Genomic DNA, 18529 nt, shown 5'->3' on the forward strand with positions numbered 1-18529 from the left:
AAAATGGTAGTGGACTTCTGTAAAGTTTGGGAGTCCTATGTATGTGATATCTCTCTTAAAGGGATAGTTCATCCAAAAATGAAAATTCTGTCATTCCAAACCTGTATGACTTTCTTTCTTCTGTCGAACACATTACTGTCAAAAGTGTCCGTATGACTCGTGCGACATATTCAAAGTCTTCTGAAGGCATTCGTTAAGTTTTGTTGATGAAAGGATCTGAATTATAGGTAATATTTCAGTGAAAATATTGACTTCTGTTGTGCACTCATGAGGGCCATTAAAGAAGCTCACTCCCGGTGACTTGCACGTTCATGCGTGAATTTTTGTTGTTTTAGCACTAAACTACGCAAGTTCTCATGTGAACAACGGAATCGTAACTTATGAAAACATTTTGAACATTCACGAATGCTATGAGAGAAGCTTGCTCACAGCAATGCACGTTCACGTGAGAACTTGCATTGTTTTTAGCCTGATACTACGCTCAAGTGAACATGCGAAACAATTAAAAAAAAATTGTTTTTTATTTCTTTTCTTGATGTCTGTTGCGTGTTCATGAGCACTAGGAGAGAAGTTTGCTAGTAGTGGCTTGCGTGTTCAAGCCAGAACTGATTTTCTGAGCACTAAACTACGCAAGATCTCGCCTGAACATGCGAAACGTAAATTATGACAAAAACGTTTATTCTAGTGCACATTCATGTGTGCTATGAGAGAAGCTTGCTCACAGTAATGCACATTTGCGTGAGAACTTTCTTTGTTTTTAGCCCAAAACGATGCAATTTATTTACGCATTAACATTTTTGGGTAAACTATTTATTTTCTTAACTTCGTGATCGTTCCCAGTGACGCCCGTTCAAGCGAGAACTTTCGTTGTTTTTAGCACTAAACTACGCAGGGTCTCGCGTGAACATGCGAAACGCTGTAAATTATGATTTTTGGGTAAACAATTCCTTTTTTCTTGACTTCATGCACGTTCAGGAGCGCTACGTGTACACTAGTAGTGGCTTACGTGTTCATGCGAGAAATTGTTTTCTTAGCATTAACATGCAAAATGGTGTAAATTATGACTGAATTTTCTTTTTTAGCTAGCGTGTTCAAGTGAAAACTTGCATTTGTTTTTAGCACAAATTGATGCAAGTTCTCACATGAGCACGTAACGTGCTGTAAATGATCACAGAACGTTCATATTTGGGTGAGCACTTCATTTAAGGAAATTTTAATTTTTTTTATTTTCTCCCCAATTTGGAATGCCCAATTCCCAATGCGCTCTAAGTCCTCATGTTGGCATAGTGACTCACCTTAATCCGGGTGGTGGAGGACGATCCTCAGTTGCCTTCACGTCTGAGACCGTCAATCTGTGGCATCTTATTACGTGTGTTGTGCGCGTTACCGCGGAGACATGGCGTGTGTGGAGACTTCACGCTATTCTCCGTGGCATCCACGCACCCCACCGAGAGCGAACCTTATTATAGCGACCACGAGGAGGTTACCCCATGTGACTCTACCCTCCCTAGCAACCGGGCCAATTTGGTTGCTTGGGAGACCTGGCCGGAGTCACTCAGCACACCCTGGATTCGAACTCGCGACTCCTGGGGTGGTAGTCAGCGTCAATACTCGCTGAGCTACCCAGGCCCCCTAAGGGAAAGTTTGAATTTTTGATATATGGGACTAAAATGATTTCCATCATCTTTATAAGAGCGTGTTTGTCTGTTTGTGCACTTTCAGCTGGAGAACTGTAACTACGCTGTGGAACTAGGGAAGACCAAAGCCAATTTCTCACTGGTGGGCATCGGGGGGCAAGACTTGAATGATGGGAACCCCACACTAACTCTTGCCCTCGTCTGGCAACTCATGAGGAGGTAAAACACCAAACACATTTAGACATACCCTGTTGGCTAAATAAGATGTCAATTTTTTTAAGGTTGCTTACATGTTCAGTAGTTCTCATGTGCAGATTTTCTTTGCTGTCTTCTCCTGTAGATACACTCTAAATGTCCTTGAGGATCTGGGAGACGGACAGAAAGTCAACGATGACATCATCGTCAACTGGGTTAATAAAACACTGTCAAATGCGGGAAAATCAAGCAAAATATCAAGTTTCAAGGTGAACTTGAACGTTTTTATACTTCATGTATCCAACTGGAATTCCTCATAATTGTCACATGCTTCATACAATGTCCAGTATTCAGTATACTTGCATGCTTGGGTTGAATAACCTGTAGTGTTCTGTGATGTAGGACAAAGAGATCAGCTCCAGTCTGGCAGTATTGGACCTGATTGATGCCATCCAGCCCAACTCCGTCAACTATGACCTCGTCAAGAGAGGAAGCCTCAGTGATGTGGACAAACTGGACAATGCAAAGTGAGATTAGTTTACAGTGTTCTTTATGTGCAGTCAGAATCGAATCAAATCATATTGAAATCAAATCAAGAGCTTATGAATTAATCGATATATAATAAATTACAGTCAGAACAGTGATGGAGATGTTTCTGATTACCTTTTAATATTAGGGAATAGAAAAAATGTAAATTACATTACATTAAAAAAATCAAGTTCATCATGAAAAATGTGTCTCTGCAACTGCACTTGAATATTATATTGAATATTTATATTGTGTTTTGTATTGGGTATAAAATTCTGCATACATATTTGTAACTATTTTTTATTTTAGATGGAGCAATATTGGGGTCGTTCTACAGTAATTGTTGCAAGCCAATAAATTCCACTTTTCATAAATAAAAATAAAATATATTTAATATTTAAGAAATATATATATATAGAAATGAATAATAATGTAAATTAATTATTGACAAAACCGTGATGGAGAATTTTTAGATTACTCTTTTTAAGATTAGGGAATATAAATGTTTTTTTTAATCGCATTTTAAAAAAGCTTTATCAAGTCAACAGAGAATGAAAAATGTATCTCTGCAACTGCACTTTTTTAGTACATTGACAATTTAATCACATACATTTACATGTCTTTCCACTTTCAACACAGGAAGAAAAAACAGGAAGCATTATTTACTATCATTATCGTATTTTTAAACATTATTATTATTATTATTATTATTATTATTTATAATAATCATTATTAATATATATTTTTTATTAAATAACATAACATTTTGCCAAAGTCTATGTAATTACTTATTTATTTATTTTTTATTTAAAAAAAAAATCTGTTTGCTATTATCATTATTATTATTATTATTATTATTATTATTATTATTATTATTATTATTTTATAAATAGTCAGGAACCTTAAAAGCACTTATTGGGTCTGAAAGTTGTTGAAGTTTTTTTTGAAACTTCATCACTGTCACATTTAAAGATCTTTTTATATATATATATATATATATATTAGGGCTGTCAATCGATTAAAAATGTTAATTAAATTAGTTAATCGTGATTAATCGCATATACAAATATTTGCTGAGAAAGCCCCTCATATAACAATAATTCAATATATAATGATAAAATAATTATACATAGTTGTCTTTAAATATAAAAAAAAAATACAAATAAAAAAAATATATATATATATATATATACACCGTATATAAAATAAAAAATATTCAGATAATTAAAATACATTACAGAAGAGTTAATCATTGATGAGACAATACAAAAAAAACAGCTTTAGAATACAATGTAATGTTTACTACCATATTATTGATCATAAGTCAATCATTGGCATACAGTTCACAGCAATCCATTTCACAAGTGAATTTATCAATCAGATTTATTATGAGGGCTTTTTTAAGGACCCGTCAATTTCAACAAGCGTCAGACATGCTTGTGTAGCGTCTTGGATGCGTTGCATCATAAATATAAATTTTTAGGTCACTGAGTCAAGTTAAATATAGTTTAATACTCAATCTTTAAACACATCTTGAGATCATTTAGTTCGGATTTGCGCTCCATCAAGTGTTTTGAACGCAAGAAGGTAACGCATGTTTGTGTTGTGCTGCTGCTGAAGGGTTGTTTTGTTCACTGTATAAACTGCGCGTTGATCATACAGATGAAATTTCAATTACTGCCCTCTGGAGTAAACAGGTGGTACTACAAGCTATCATTTCTCAGGAATCTTCCTTATTACAGTCCGGGGGCATTGCGATTAATTGTTTTAATGCGTTATTTTTAATCAAATTTATCTCACTGAATAGTTAAATGGAAAGCCCAAATATATAATATAATATAATATAATATAATATAATATATATATATATATATATATATATATATATATATATATATATATATATATATATATATATATATATATATATATATATATATATATATATATATATATATATATATCATTTTTACATGTTCTCTAACAAGTGTCAATTAAAATGAGGTCTTTTTGAAGTTTCTGTTGTTGATGTCATTGTTACCACAGAACTGTCTGTGGGGTAATGATACAAAAACATATTCAGCTATGAAATTTATGAGAGAATAAGTGTAAAACATTGCCATGAATTTAAAGAGCAGTAAAAATTGGATCAATACAATATTTCATTATGAATCTCATATGTGCAGGTATGCTGTATCCATGGCCAGGAAAATTGGCGCTCGTGTGTACGCTCTACCCGATGATCTTGTGGAGGTGAAACCCAAGATGGTGATGACTGTGTTCGCGTGTCTAATGGGCAGAGGCATGAAGAGGGCGTAAAACGGGATCCTGCCAATCAAACGCTGATGTCTTACCCAAAAGCCATTTTGCTGGTTGAAATGCTTCTGGCTCAGTAAATTTATTACAACCACAATTTAAGAAAAGAAAAAACTAAAAACATTGCCAACAGATGTTAAAGAATTATTTTTAAGTTTGGCAGGACTACAAAGTTTGGGGGGGGGAGTTTTTGGAAAGGGAGGATTGGTTCTTTAAGACCAAAGCAATTATGATTCCACACAGATAGCAGCTCTGTGAAAGGGACAAGCCCATGTCAAATTATATCTTCAATCAAATGACTAAAGCATATCTGCGTTGGATTCAAGCCAAGCTAGGCTCTGCTTTGAAATACTATATTTACATAATTGATCAAATAAGTTCGGGTTAGTTTAAAATGGCCTTCTCAATTTGGCAGCATTGAATGGTAGCATCACAACTGGCCTTACTAGATGCAGTATTGCCTCTATGCAGCACACAATTGTGTTTTAGTTTTCTGTTTTTAAGTCATAGACCGCTTATTTTCCTTAAGTTTTATACATGTTACGGAATTTACCAGGAAAGAATAATATGTATACATAATTTTTGGTGAGATGCTTTTACACATTCCGTTGTTAAATCTCATTGTACAATTTGTCTTATGTATATGTATACGAAACAATGCTTTTTACGTACAATAGAGATCCGACAGAATGAACTATGCATGATCTATATTTTATATTTAAAGCAATACACTCCTCAGAATATGTCTTAAAGCTTTAAGCATTAACCGATTCATGTTGTTTGTTCAGTACGAAGATTAAAAATAGAGGTGCAACTTTGATTTGCAGAGGAAGGTTATAACATGTGTTCAATGTCAAACCTGTTACCGAGTTGCCGGGGAACGAAACTGGAAGTGGCTGGTCTTACCGCAGCATGTTACTTTTGGACCGAAGCAGCTCACACCAAATGTCTGTAACTGAAAAACATTGCAAATAAAGCAGAAAATAAAACTGTTCATATTATTTCAGCTTCAGCATGTTTTTGTTTTTTTTCTGAATTGCTAATGTATTTTTTTCAAAGCTAAAAATGTGTCCCAGCTTAATGTGCATAGATGACTATAAGTAACTAAGAACTTTTCATTCTGGAATATTCTGTTGACATACTCTTTACATATATATATATAATTTTATTATCTAATTATTAGTTACACTGATAATGTTAGAGACGTTTTATTTTATTTATTTTTTACCAAAAGAGTCATAATTTGGTCATATATGATCATTTTCCACCCTGTCTCTGGCCCTCTGTCTGAAACGCTTGGTTTTGGTCTAAGCACCATCTTAAAACTTAAACGTAAATGCCCGCTGTTCTGATTGGCTAACATCTTGCAGCCCCTCCAATAAAGCCATATTTGAAACTCGATCGGAAGAGAATGAACAAGCTCCACACCATTATAAAACTACATTTCAGGATTTACACATAACACGCATTCCTAAACAATGCATCCGAAGATATTAAACTGTTTACTCAAGCACAGCAGCACCATAAACAGTCATGGCATTTGAAATACTGAACAAAATATAAATATGAACAAAGCTGTTTACTTAAAGTTTTGCGATGTGGTCTGTAAAGGGGTTAAAGGGAAAGGAGGTGAGAACCGGCTTGACAATATAAATAATTGTTTAATATAAAACTTGACCAAAAAGACAAACACACACAGGTGTCGGACAGCTGTACGTAAATCTATCTCCCTCCCGCACTGCAGCTTCCTGTCTGCCTTTTATCCCTCTCTGAGGCTTGATTAGGGGCCGGGTGTGTGAAATCTCCACCCTGCCACGGGGTCCAATATTGTTGTTAACTGCCTCATCCTTCAATAACAGTTCCTTTGCCAAGATTGAATCATATTGTGACTGGTTTGAAAGCAATCTATACTAATATGAGCCGAAAGCAGAAGTGGAAAGGACCAGAACAGACACATTTTTAAAAGTTGTGCTTGTACCGTGCGACACACATCGCCAGAAATTTGTCAAAACAGTCATAGATGTCAACCTGGTCCATGTTTAATTAGACCAGCAATTATAAATGGCATAAATGAGAGAAAAAACGCCTCCTAGACGCGTTTATACCCAAAACAGCAAGACACAAAATGGGGGTCTGGTTTAAGAGTTAAAAAATAAACAGTTAAATAAAAATGGTACGAGATGCATGATTACGGTCAAAGCAGTTCGTCTAGTGCATGTTAATGTTGAAAAAAACTTTAGGAAGGTGTCCTGTCTGAGTCCCCTTTGGTGTAAATGAATCTCCCATGACAGATGAGGCCCATCTCCTCTTCACCTGTCTGACTGAGTGCCGGTGGGCAGGGCTAAGGGTGCGACATTGATGTCTTGCTGAAGAGGCAGTTATATGCAGATATATTTGGTCCTTGTGATGTCACAAAATCCACAAATTCCAAATGAGCCATTTTTGCAGCTTGGTTTAAATAAATGCTCTTTTTGTATCGAGTAGGAAGTTCTGAGTTCTCAAACTCAAAGTAAAATTTGATTCCTCATGTCATGACCTTTTTTAATGGGTTATGAATGCCATTTCATATTGACTTTGATCTTAAATTGAATCTAAATGTCCTTTTCTCTGCCCGCTGCACTTCTAAACTCATGACAAACTCGTGGGGAAAAAAACAAGAACTCTTAAACCAGCCTAGGTTTGCTGGTCTTAGCTGGTTTTAGCTGGTCTGAATAGCTGAAATGTTGTCAAAAACCCCTCGAAAACCAGCTGACTGACCATCCTGGCCAGACTGGAATACAAACTAAGTCTAGGCAGCCAGATTAGGCTGGTATAATATTTTCTATTTTCTTTTTCCAGCAGGGAAATCATTTTTATTCAGAATCCACAAAATCTGAATTTTTAAATGGGCTTGATGTTTCTGTAGTTGTGTTATTTAGAGCAAATAAAACAGTCCTGTGGTGTTCAGAGAGACGAGAGGCTTTCATACACTGAGGCTTATTGTTATTCCAGCAGATGCTTGTGTCTTTGAAGTGCACTGATTGCACACAGCGGCGTGTGTTTGATGCAGCCTTTGCTCTGGCCAATACTCGATTACTTACAAAGAGCATTTGCTGCTGTATTACTGACTCATGTCATCAGCAGTTAATATAAAAGGCAGGATTTGTAGTGCTGCTTACCCCATGTTGGTCTCAAATCTATTAATTTTGAGTAAATAGTGTTTAAAAATAACTGTCCTTTTATCAATGTAAACCATGGAATTTTATAAGGCAACAGCCTACCAGCATCTGCCATTAAAAAAAACATATCGGTCAACTACTAAAAGAGTAGTATAGTAATGTGCCACCTCGAGCACACCTTGCTTCACTCTGCCTGAGGTTGACTGATGGTAGCATACAAATACCGACCTGTCGATTCAATTGTAACTTTTGTAAGGGTCGAACAAATAGGGTGACAACATTAAATGTAACATAAAATGACGATAAATATACACAAATAAGCTAAAAAAAAACCCACCTTATTTTATGTAATTGAATCTAAATATAGTGATAAACAGCAAAAGAAAGAAGGCAAAGTCCATTTAAGCCTGAGTGGGCTCAAGTGAATCAGTGAATCATATAAGTGAACCATTAATTCATTTATATGAACCGACTAATACCTGAATTGTCTGAAATAACAGATACACTTAAATTATTTGAGAGACGACGGTTTAAAAGTACAGTTCACCCAAAAATGAAACTTCTCTCATCATTTTCTCACCTCCAGCCATCCCAGATGTGTATGACTTTCTTTGTTCTCCTGAACACAAATGAAGATTTTTAGAAGAATATCTCCGCTCTGTTCGTCCTTTCAATGCAAGTGAATGGTGGCCAGAAATCTGAGGGTCCAAAAAGGCGCATAAAGGCAGCATAAAAGTAATCCATAAACCTCCAGTGGTTAAATCTAGATCTGTATCTTCAGAAAAGAAATGACAGGTGTGGGTAAGAAACAGATCAAAGTCCTTTAAGTCCTTTTTTACTATAAATCTCCACTTTCACTTTCAGATGCACCACATTTGATGTAAAAGTGAAAGTGGAGATTTATAGTAAAAAAGGACTTCAAGATTAATCTGTCTCTCACCCACACTTACCGTATCACTTCAGAAGACATGGATGTAATCACTGGACCATGCATTTAAGGCCGTTTACACCAGAGGCTCCAATCTAAAGATAAACAAATGTTCCATGTAAAAGACAAAATAAGACATTTTGATTCATGTTAAAGCACTTTGAGAGAAATGGAGTGAGATATGAGGAGGTGGGAGAGCTGTGTGATGTCTCAAGTGCCATATGCTAATATCTCTCCATGTTCATCTCATGTCTTTGCTGTCTGTCCCCCTCCCTGTCCCTAGACACTTATCTCCCATCTCATCCTCATTTCAATCACTGTGTTCAGGGGTCTGGCGGACCACAGTCATTTGCATGATGCTTCAGCAGGAATACAAGCACATCCATGAGCTGTCCAAGTAAAACACTGAAATCAGAGAAATATGGTGGGGGTTCAGCAAAAATGGACTTTTCCCACAGTGTCTGAACCGTCCAGAGGCTTCAAAGTTATGAAAAAATAAAACGTAGCATCATTTCAAGGAACCAAAAAGGACAGAAGACGAAACTGGCAGGTGAGTGAATAAAGCAACAATGGAAGCGTCTTGTCCATAACTGTCGATAGCACATTTTATAGTGTTTCAGAAAATGTTGCATTATGCGCATTAATTAAAAACAAAATAGATGGGGATGTTCTAAGTCATATTTAGAGATATTTGCCCAATCAGATCTTTGTGAGAGACTATGTAGGGAACCTATGTAGATATTAGTGTTACCTTTGGTGAAATTAAGGCTTGTTATATTCAAGCCATCCTTCTCTTCTCAATTGTACTTTCCAAAATTGCAGATTTATGTGCACTAAGAAGTACTGAGGAGAATCCAATGTGCCATATGTCTCTAATCTAGAGTCCTGTCATAACTTCCCACGTGCTTTAACCTCATTAAATATATCTATTTTTTTTTTTACTTCAATCATGGGCGCCTGCAAAATGTAATCTAAGGGTATGCACATAACTCTGCCTAATATCTGGGGGGTGGGATTTTTTTTTTTTTTAACAAAACCAAAGCATTAAATTCTGATGACTTAGAGAGAAGCTTTTTTCTCTCTCTCATTTATGAGTAGCGGTCATGTAACTATTGTCTAAAAACATTTCTTGAAGTAATCGTTCAGAAAAGACACGTTCTTTTGCTAAAAAAGCTACATGCACCACAACGAAAAGAGCAGAATGTGTTTTTATCAGTTGAGGAAGTTCTTTTTAACTTGACACGGCTTCTAAAAATGCAGCGCTCCTGCAAGAGATCCTAAAAACACAGAGAAATGTGACGCAGTTGTCAAAAGACTTCCATCTAGCGAATGTTTACATGGAAGACGATTGAAAAACAGCACGAGCGGATGCAAAAACACGTTCAGTTTGTACAGTCCGTTGTACAAAGATATTTTCACTGTATTCAGCGCTGTTTGTTCTCTGTGTTCGTAAATATCCCAAAACTGTTTTACTGTATGAGAAAACATCACAAATTTCTCAGGTCAGTCGGAGCGCTCATGGCATGTGCAGTGCATACAGCTGCAGGCGCCACTGACTTTTATCACAGATGAGTTAAGTTTACTTGTAGCTAGTTAAAGAATTAAGTTTAGTTTACTTGAGTCAAATAAGTACGTTTGGAAAAAGCATGCAAACCGATTGTCTTGAAAAATCTAAGTAATCTCAATTAATTAGAAATAATGTTAAAGGTGCTGCAAGAACTTATTCCGTGGAAAGTTATGCAAAACAGTGGGGGCAGTGGTGGCTCAGTGGTTGAGGTTCAGGGTTACTGACCAGAAGGTCGGGGGTTCAAGCCCCAGCACCACCATGATGCCACTGTTGGGCCCTTGAGCAAGGCCCTTAACTACAGGTTGCTCCGGGGGGATTGTCCCTGTAATAAGTGCACTGTAAGTCGCTTTGGATAAAAGCGTCTGCCAAATGCATAAATGTATAAATGTAAAATGCAAAACATGTTGCTGAAAAAAGTGTCCTGAGATATCTCATCTGTCTCTGTGACAGCTCTAGACTCTGTAAACGCTTTCGACCTGTCAATCATTTTGCTCGTTCTCATAGTATTGTAGTTTAAGCGAATTATTGAGGCTTAATGCCATTTTTATGCCATGTGGTTCATAACAGTTGTCAGTTGAGGGCGCTATTTTGCTGCTGTTGTTTTTAACAACTGTTTCTGTTCAGTGTTGTCCTCAGTAAAGTAGGGTTTTGGAAAGAGGGGGCATGGCTAATCCAGCTGCTCAGTCTAGTGGAAGTATAATGGCTAAAATCACTTACAGCACCTTTAAGGAAAAGTTGCCATTTATTTCAGATTTTCTTATTGTTTTTTATAAAAAAATATTATAGTGGGTGAGAACAAACAAGGGTTTTCCATTGGCCAATCCTCTTCATACACAAAGTGCTACATCATTTAAACCCATCACAGTAACTTTGCAATTTATATATTTATAATTTAAATAGATAACTGAGTAACGTTTATTCTGTATTAAACTTCTTATTTTTTCAAATAAAATTAATTATAATGATAATATTGATTTAAAAAGAACATTATTGGTTGGTATGTCTTTCATTTAATTTTAGTGTGTTTCTTATGCACTCATATGTAGATGTGAAACAGCAACATACTGAAAAAGTTGCCAATTCAAACACATTAAGAAGTGGTCCAGGAGCTATTTCCTTTTTTGTAATGGGTAAAACATCACACACTTTGGATAAAAGCACTGGCTGAATGACAACTTGCTCTACTTACAAACTGCATTTAAATATGCCCTGAACACATACTTAATTACATACAAAATGGGAAACAATCCATGTATTACCAGTGTAATATCAGTTTAAATGTTTTTCTATGCTGGTAGAAAAATAAGTTCAAGGAACATAGATATTTGCGTTATGAGCTCAAACATTTTGACTTGACATTTCAGTAATGTCAGTCAATTTTGACCAGAATCGATAATTCAGATTTAATAAAAAATGCTTTCCTCTCTCAGATAGGTACAAGGCTTGGTGGCTTTGCTCCCACTTGCTATCTGAACACACACACAAATGGACTTGATTCCATATGCCATATATGTCACTGAATAAGCAAAGCATTTTTACCTTTGTGGTCAAAATTGACCGGCCATAGGAAATGAATGGGAAAGACCATAATGCAGAACAATTAAAAAAATAATTATTATTTGTGAAATACAATCTATAAATCAGCCACAATGTAGAAAGAACTATAGAAAAGAGGGGGTGACTCTATAAAACCCAATCACACACAACGAACAGTGAGACTATAACACAAAGCATTTTTTTCTGAAATTTGTCAAATAAAATCTATAAATTAGCCACAATGCAGAACACAGGCAGACAGAATTGAAGGGGTGTGACCCACAATGCCCATTACACACACACACACACACACACACACACACACACATGGGAATAAATGGGTGAGACTAAAACCAGCAGAAGACAGAACACACAACCCAACACATACAGAATCACAGACACTAAGCATGTCACAAATGCACATGCATGCATGCAAACACACACACACACACACACACACACAAAATCATTGAAAAAAATTGTGGCCCCAAGGTAAGAAACGTTTACGATTCGGTCAATTTTGGTCATTGCATCTTTTCAAATTGAGAAATGTACAAGTAAAAAAGATCCAAATAGCATAAAATCCTATAAAAAGTGCATAATTTTGTTGGTATTACTCTGGAGAATTTTGTTTTTTTTAATCATCCCAAAAAAATAAAAAAAGACACCTTTTATCTTTCCGGTCATTTTTTGACTGGCATTTTTTGAAAGTATTAGGAGGGTTGTTTAAACCCAAAAATAAAGATTCTCTCATCCTTAACTCACCCTTATGCCATCCCAGATGTGTATGACTTTCTTTCTTCCATACAACCCAAATTTAGATTTTAAGAAGAATATTTCAGCTCTGTAGGTCCTCAGGATACAAGTGAATGGGTGCCAAGATGTTTGTGTTCCAAAAAGCACATAAATGCAGCATAAAAGTAATCCAAAAGACTCCAGTTGTTTAATCCATGTCTTCAGAAGTGATATGATAGGTGTGGGTGAGAAACAGATAAATATTTAAGTCCTTTATTGCTTTTTGGAGCTTCAAAATTTTGGCACCCATTGACTTGTATTGTACGGACCTACAGAGCTGAGTCATTCTTATAAAAATCTTAATATGTGTTCTGCAAAAGAAAGAAAGTCATCCACATCTGGGATGGCATTAGGGCGAGTAAATGATGTGAGAATTTTCATTTTTGGGTGAACTATCCCTTTAAGACAACATTAGGGTTTAGAGTGTGTGTAATAGTGGCCCTCTTCTTGTGCAACTGTGATTTTAGATTATGCAGTTGTGAAGGGAGACCAATAAATGGCTTTTATTGAAGGATATTCATACGGAAAATCTTTTAACAGTATGACGGGCCAAGTGTTGGTGGAGAGCATGGATTTATCTGCTCACAGACTGTCTGTAAAGACTTCAGTTGAAGATGAATCAGAGCGAGCAGATAGCATTCTCAGCCGGTGAGATTTCAACTTCGGCTATTTTTGCACTTCTACAATTCTCATCAGTTATCTAATGGTGAAATACAGTCTGTCAGTATGTATAAATCCCAACTTGACTCTGTTGTCACTGCAGTGGTCAGTCCATATGTGATGACACTTCTTCGGAATTGCAGCGAGTGGCCACCATCGAACCCTGTGGACTGAACTCACAGAACTCGTTCCGTGGCAGAGGTGCCATGTCAAGGTGAGCTTCTGCAATTGATTTATCTATAGTCACAGCTTTTTTAGATCACATGCAGGTGGCATGTGATCTAAAATGAAGGAACTTTATACAAAGATACATATTATGATCAACTATGCATACCGAACAGGTATTGGAGGATGAATCGAAATCACCTCCATTCTGTTTATGTAGAGAAGAACTTGCCTGCTCAGATGGACTTCACAAGATTAGGACTTCCAAAAAGTCTAGGAACAGAAAATGCTTGAAAAAGAAAACATTTGCATGTCCTTTTCTTCGGATTTTATCAGGGCATACAACTCTAAGCCTCATGCTAAAGCCATGCAAATAACTTCTCTTGAAGTTGTTATTGATTCATTAGTTTCCTCTGTTTTAAAGGCTGGTGAGTATGGTGGTCACTCTCAGAGACTGGGCCCATAAAGGCCTTCAGGAGGAGGAGGAGAGGCCCGATTCTTTCTTAGAGCGTTTCCGGGGCCCTGAGCTACAAATCGCACCCAGCCGAATCAGCATCAGTAGAACTGATGCCCAAGATGGGCACAACAGTACCAAAACCAAGTGAGTTTATCACATCAAACCATCATCTAGACGAGACATCTTCATTGCCCTGAAATTTTAATAGATGTCTTAACGGCTAAAAATGTTTTATCAGGAAGAAGTCTGATGTTTTCATAATGGCACCTGCTGATGACATGTACTACCGCTGGCTGTTTGTTATTGCCACTGCTGTATTGTACAACTGGTGCTTCGTGGTGGCGAGGTAAAAACAAAGAATTATGTACATTTGTCACACATTATTCTCAACTTTTGGCTTAAATATTGAGTTTAAAGTTTCTTCAACTCTCACAACTTTTACGTCCCAGTGGTTGGGTTTTATTAAAATGAACATATTTCAACTTTTTTCTATTTGTTTTATGATGGTCTCGTTAAAAATGAATCGGTTTGCCAGGCCTTCTTCCTTTGCTGTATTTTTGGTACTTCTTAAAAATGTCATGTATAGAAAACTAAATATATATATATATATATATATATATATATATATATATATATATATATATATATATATTTTTTTTTTACAAATATAAAACTATTATAATATAAACAAAGAAATTTTTTTTTTATCATTTCGATATTTACCATGTGAAAATGATTTCTATAATTTTTTCAAAACTTCTGAGACCACCACACCAGTCTATTTTGCCCCTGATAAAGTTTATTCAAAAGTAAGTGTTTTTGTAAACCAAAACAAATATAGAGTCAGTGAAGAGCATGCATGAAAGTATAGTATGACAAATGTCTTTGAAACAAAAAAGCACACTGAAAAATAAACAGTGCTTGAGTTTTTGGGGGATGCTATTTCATATAGTTGTATAATTAAGCTGTGAATATTTCAATTGAAAACATTTCAAACAAAATTTCATCATTAAAAAATTCTATAAATATTCAGCATCCAAAAAAAAAAGAACAAAAAAAAAAAAAGAAAAGGTCATATAAAAAATATTATGTTTTTTGAAAAATATTACATTTATTTATTCGGCAGGTAATATTCGGTCCGTTATATTTCACTTTGCAAATTGGCCTCTAAAGGTTTAGTGGTTCAAATTTGGTTGGAAATTCAACATTGTACATCCTGACATTGCAGGAAAAGCAGTAGAGTGCCGATGCTCAACCTTCACTTGCGGTTACTAGGCTTCACCGCTAGGTGGTGTTGATCAACAACAAGTGAAGATTGAGCATCGGCACTCTGCTGCTTTTCCTGCATTGTCAGGATGTACAATGTTGAATTTCCAACCAAATTTGAGCTACTGAAATTTTAGAGGACAATTTGCAAAACTAAATATTATGGACGAATATTACCTGTCGAATATTAAAGAGGACATTTTTGAAAAACTGAATATTTTGGATGTGAACTTTGCAAGGTGAATATTTATTGTTCAATTTTAACGATGAATTTCAATTTATAATTAAACTTATTTAAACAACCATATAAAATGGCATCCCCTAATAATGCAATCACTGTTAATGCAATGCGTTTATTTTATACAATAGTGCTTTTTTCAAAGACTTTTGTCATTAAAGTACATCCATAAGTATGCATTCTTGAGATGATGTGATGTTTGAAAAAAACAAGAAAATCAAGGTAACTATCACTTAGGTAGAATATTTTTTAGATGTCATTTCCAATCAAGCGATTACTTTGACAATATGATCTACATGTGTGTATTTAGGATACATACAATGTTAGCTATGAAATTAGCCTTAGAAAGACAAAAGAGTTTTTTTATTGAAATATTCCTTATGGCATGTAAGGAAGGTATTTTAGCAGCTGTTCTTCTGTTAAATCCAAGCAGTGGCGGAGCTAGGTGGTGGCCAATGGGGTGGCCGTGGCCACCATGGGCCGAAGCCTGGCCACCCCATTGGCCACCCCTCTCGCAATTGCTGTTTTAGTCATTTTTTGGTCATTTCTTGGTACATTTTCATTCTTTAGAGGTCAAATCATCTCTGTACAAATGTACAAACATGTGCGCACACCAAGGTCGCCAAACCTCTCCGTCCCGGTCCCATTGTATCCACTCAACCCCCCACCACAGTCCGACGATATAAAATGCTGCCCGAACATTTCTGTGCCACCACAGACTGCTCTGTGTTGTGGCTCCGCCCCTGAATCCAAGTGGTGTAATTAAACCTCACGAGCGACTGTGTGTGTTTCAGGATCTCATTTTGATGATGATTCATGTAAATAAGTGTCATTGTGTTATATGTGAAAGGGGTGGTACTTTCTCAAGCTGATGGTGAATCATTATACATCTCAAACACAGGGCCTGCTTTGATGAGCTTCAAACTAGAAACTTCATTCTGTGGCTGGTTTTGGATTATATCTCTGACGTCATATATATATTGGATACCTGTGTGAGACTGAGAACAGGTTAGAAACATCTCATTTATACACCTCAACATGGCCAAAGTATGTGGGCAAACAAAAGTCATGATTACAGTCAGGCACTTACAATGGAAGTAAATGGGGCCAGTTTATAAACGTTAAAAATACTCTTTAAGGGGATATGTGAGTATGACCAGTATATACGCCTATACATGCAAAAATGCGGTATACTTGAGTAAATTTTCGCAAAAAATAATCATTTAGAAACTAACAATTCAATTCTGTATTACAGCTTTCCTCGAGCAGGGTCTTCTGGTCAAGGACCTCACAAGGTTAAGAGAGAGCTACTTTCATATGTTACAGTTCAAACTGGATCTGCTCTCCATACTTCCCACAGATCTAGCCTACTTTGCCATTGGCATCCATGTTCCTGAGCTGCGTTTCAATCGTCTACTACGCTTCTCACGCCTGTTTGAGTTCTTCGACCGCACCGAGACTCGTACAAACTACCCAAACATGTTTCGCATTTGCAACTTAGTGCTTTACATCCTAGTTATCATCCACTGGAATGCCTGCATCTACTTTGCCATCTCCAAGTCTCTGGGCTTTGGAACTGACCAATGGGTCTACCCAAACATCTCAGATCCCGAGTTTGGGACCCTCACGCGAGGATACGTCTACTGCCTATATTGGTCCACCCTCACGTTGACGACCATTGGAGAAATGCCCGCTCCAGTGCGTGATGAGGAGTATCTTTTTGTCGTTTTTGATTTCCTCGTTGGCGTTCTCATTTTCGCCACCATCGTTGGTAACGTAGGATCCATGATTTCGAACATGAATGCCACAAGAGCCGAGTTCCAATCTCGCATCGATGCCATCAAACACTACATGCAGTTTCGAAAGGTCAGCAAAGAGCTAGAAGCTCGGGTCATCAAATGGTTTGACTACTTGTGGAACAACAAGAAAGCCGTCGATGAGCAAGAAGTCCTGAAGAACCTGCCCGACAAACTACGGGCCGAGATCGCCATCAACGTGCACTTGGAAACATTGAAAAAGGTCCGTATCTTCCAGGACTGTGAGGCGGGCCTTTTGGTGGAACTGGTTTTGAAGCTACGGCCGCAGGTTTTCAGCCCTGGAGACTACATTTGCCGAAAAGGGGACATTGGAAAAGAGATGTACATCATCAAAGAGGGACGTCTTGCTGTTGTGGCTGATGATGGGGTGACCCAGTACGCACACTTGACAGCCGGCAGCTGCTTTGGCGAGATTAGCATCCTCAACATCAAAGGTAGCAAAACGGGCAACCGTCGCACAGCTAACATCCGAAGTATCGGCTACTCTGACCTCTTTTGTTTGTCAAAAGACGATCTTATGGAAGCTGTTATGGAGTATCCAGATGCCAAGAAGGTTTTGGAAGAGAGAGGAAGACAGATTCTTCTGAAAGAAGGTCTTTTGGAGGAGATGGGATCTGGTGGAATGGGAGAGGAACAGGTAGAGGAGAAATTGGCGCGGTTGGAAGCTTCTCTTGAAATACTACAGACACGGTTTGCGCGGTTACTGGGTGAGTACACGGCCACTCAACAGCGCCTGAAGCAAAGAGTCACAGCGCTGGAGTGTAAGACGCATCACTCCGGCAGTGGATTCCTCTCAGATGGCAATGACAGCACTATTGATGGTGATGGTACACACAGTGAGGTCAACATTCATCTCTGAGCAGTTGACAGAACCGTATACTATAGTCTTAATGACCAATCAATAGCAATAACATTTTTAATACTTTAAATAGAATAATAGATAAAAGGTTACAAAACTGCCACATATGTGGGACATTGTTTTATATGCCATATGTTTATTGTTTTATTTATGTTTTAACTGTTTTATTTACAAATGTTTAAAAAAGATTTCAATAAAAGCCATATGATTTATTGTCTCATGATTTATTGTCATATTTGGTCCTCAAATAACCAGCTAGTATCCTACTATAGATTAATGTAGTCTAAATCTGCAAACCTGTTATCTATTTTCTCAGTAAATGTATGAAGTATTTTATAAGAAACTGCATAGACAGTGAAAGCATGGTATTTTTTTTATAAAAATAAAACTAAACGTGGGTATCATTT

The 18529-nt window shown here is 36.8% G+C and overlaps 2 protein-coding genes across 3 annotated transcripts in view; both read left to right on the forward strand.

Annotated features, from left to right (window-relative positions):
• Positions 1–5677, forward strand: part of pls3 (plastin 3 (T isoform)) — a 40031-nt gene extending 34354 nt beyond the window's left edge. For both annotated transcript variants that reach the window (XM_052149847.1, XM_052149846.1), the window contains exons 13-16: positions 1723–1856; positions 1978–2101; positions 2235–2359; positions 4547–5677. In XM_052149847.1, the coding sequence (XP_052005807.1) occupies positions 1723–1856; positions 1978–2101; positions 2235–2359; positions 4547–4679 (516 nt within the window). In that variant the 3' untranslated portion in view covers positions 4680–5677. The remainder of the gene's footprint in view (positions 1–1722; positions 1857–1977; positions 2102–2234; positions 2360–4546) is intronic.
• A 7524-nt stretch (positions 5678–13201) lies between these two features.
• cnga2a (cyclic nucleotide gated channel subunit alpha 2a) lies at positions 13202–18214 on the forward strand. The gene is made up of 6 exons (XM_052150211.1): positions 13202–13308; positions 13424–13534; positions 13910–14086; positions 14181–14288; positions 16348–16454; positions 16702–18214. The coding sequence occupies exons 1-6, from the start codon at positions 13202–13204 to the stop codon at positions 18120–18122; spliced, it is 2031 nt and encodes a 676-aa protein (XP_052006171.1). The 3' UTR covers positions 18123–18214.
• Positions 18215–18529: the final 315 nt, after the last annotated feature.

Source organism: Xyrauchen texanus, chromosome 19 (genome assembly GCF_025860055.1).
Source record: "Xyrauchen texanus isolate HMW12.3.18 chromosome 19, RBS_HiC_50CHRs, whole genome shotgun sequence".
Classification (NCBI taxonomy): domain Eukaryota; kingdom Metazoa; phylum Chordata; class Actinopteri; order Cypriniformes; family Catostomidae; genus Xyrauchen; species Xyrauchen texanus.

What these genes read in the sequence shown, in the direction of transcription:
- cnga2a (XM_052150211.1), top strand. Translation starts at nt 13,202, where the DNA reads ATGACGGGCCAAGTGTTGGTGGAGAGCATGGATTTATCTGCTCACAGA. An exon ending in CACAACAGTACCAAAACCAA is followed by an intron (nt 14,087 to 14,180) that starts GTGAGTTTATCA and finishes ATGTTTTATCAG; the next exon opens with GAAGAAGTCTGATGTTTTCA. An exon ending in TGGTGCTTCGTGGTGGCGAG is followed by an intron (nt 14,289 to 16,347) that starts GTAAAAACAAAG and finishes TCTCAAACACAG; the next exon opens with GGCCTGCTTTGATGAGCTTC.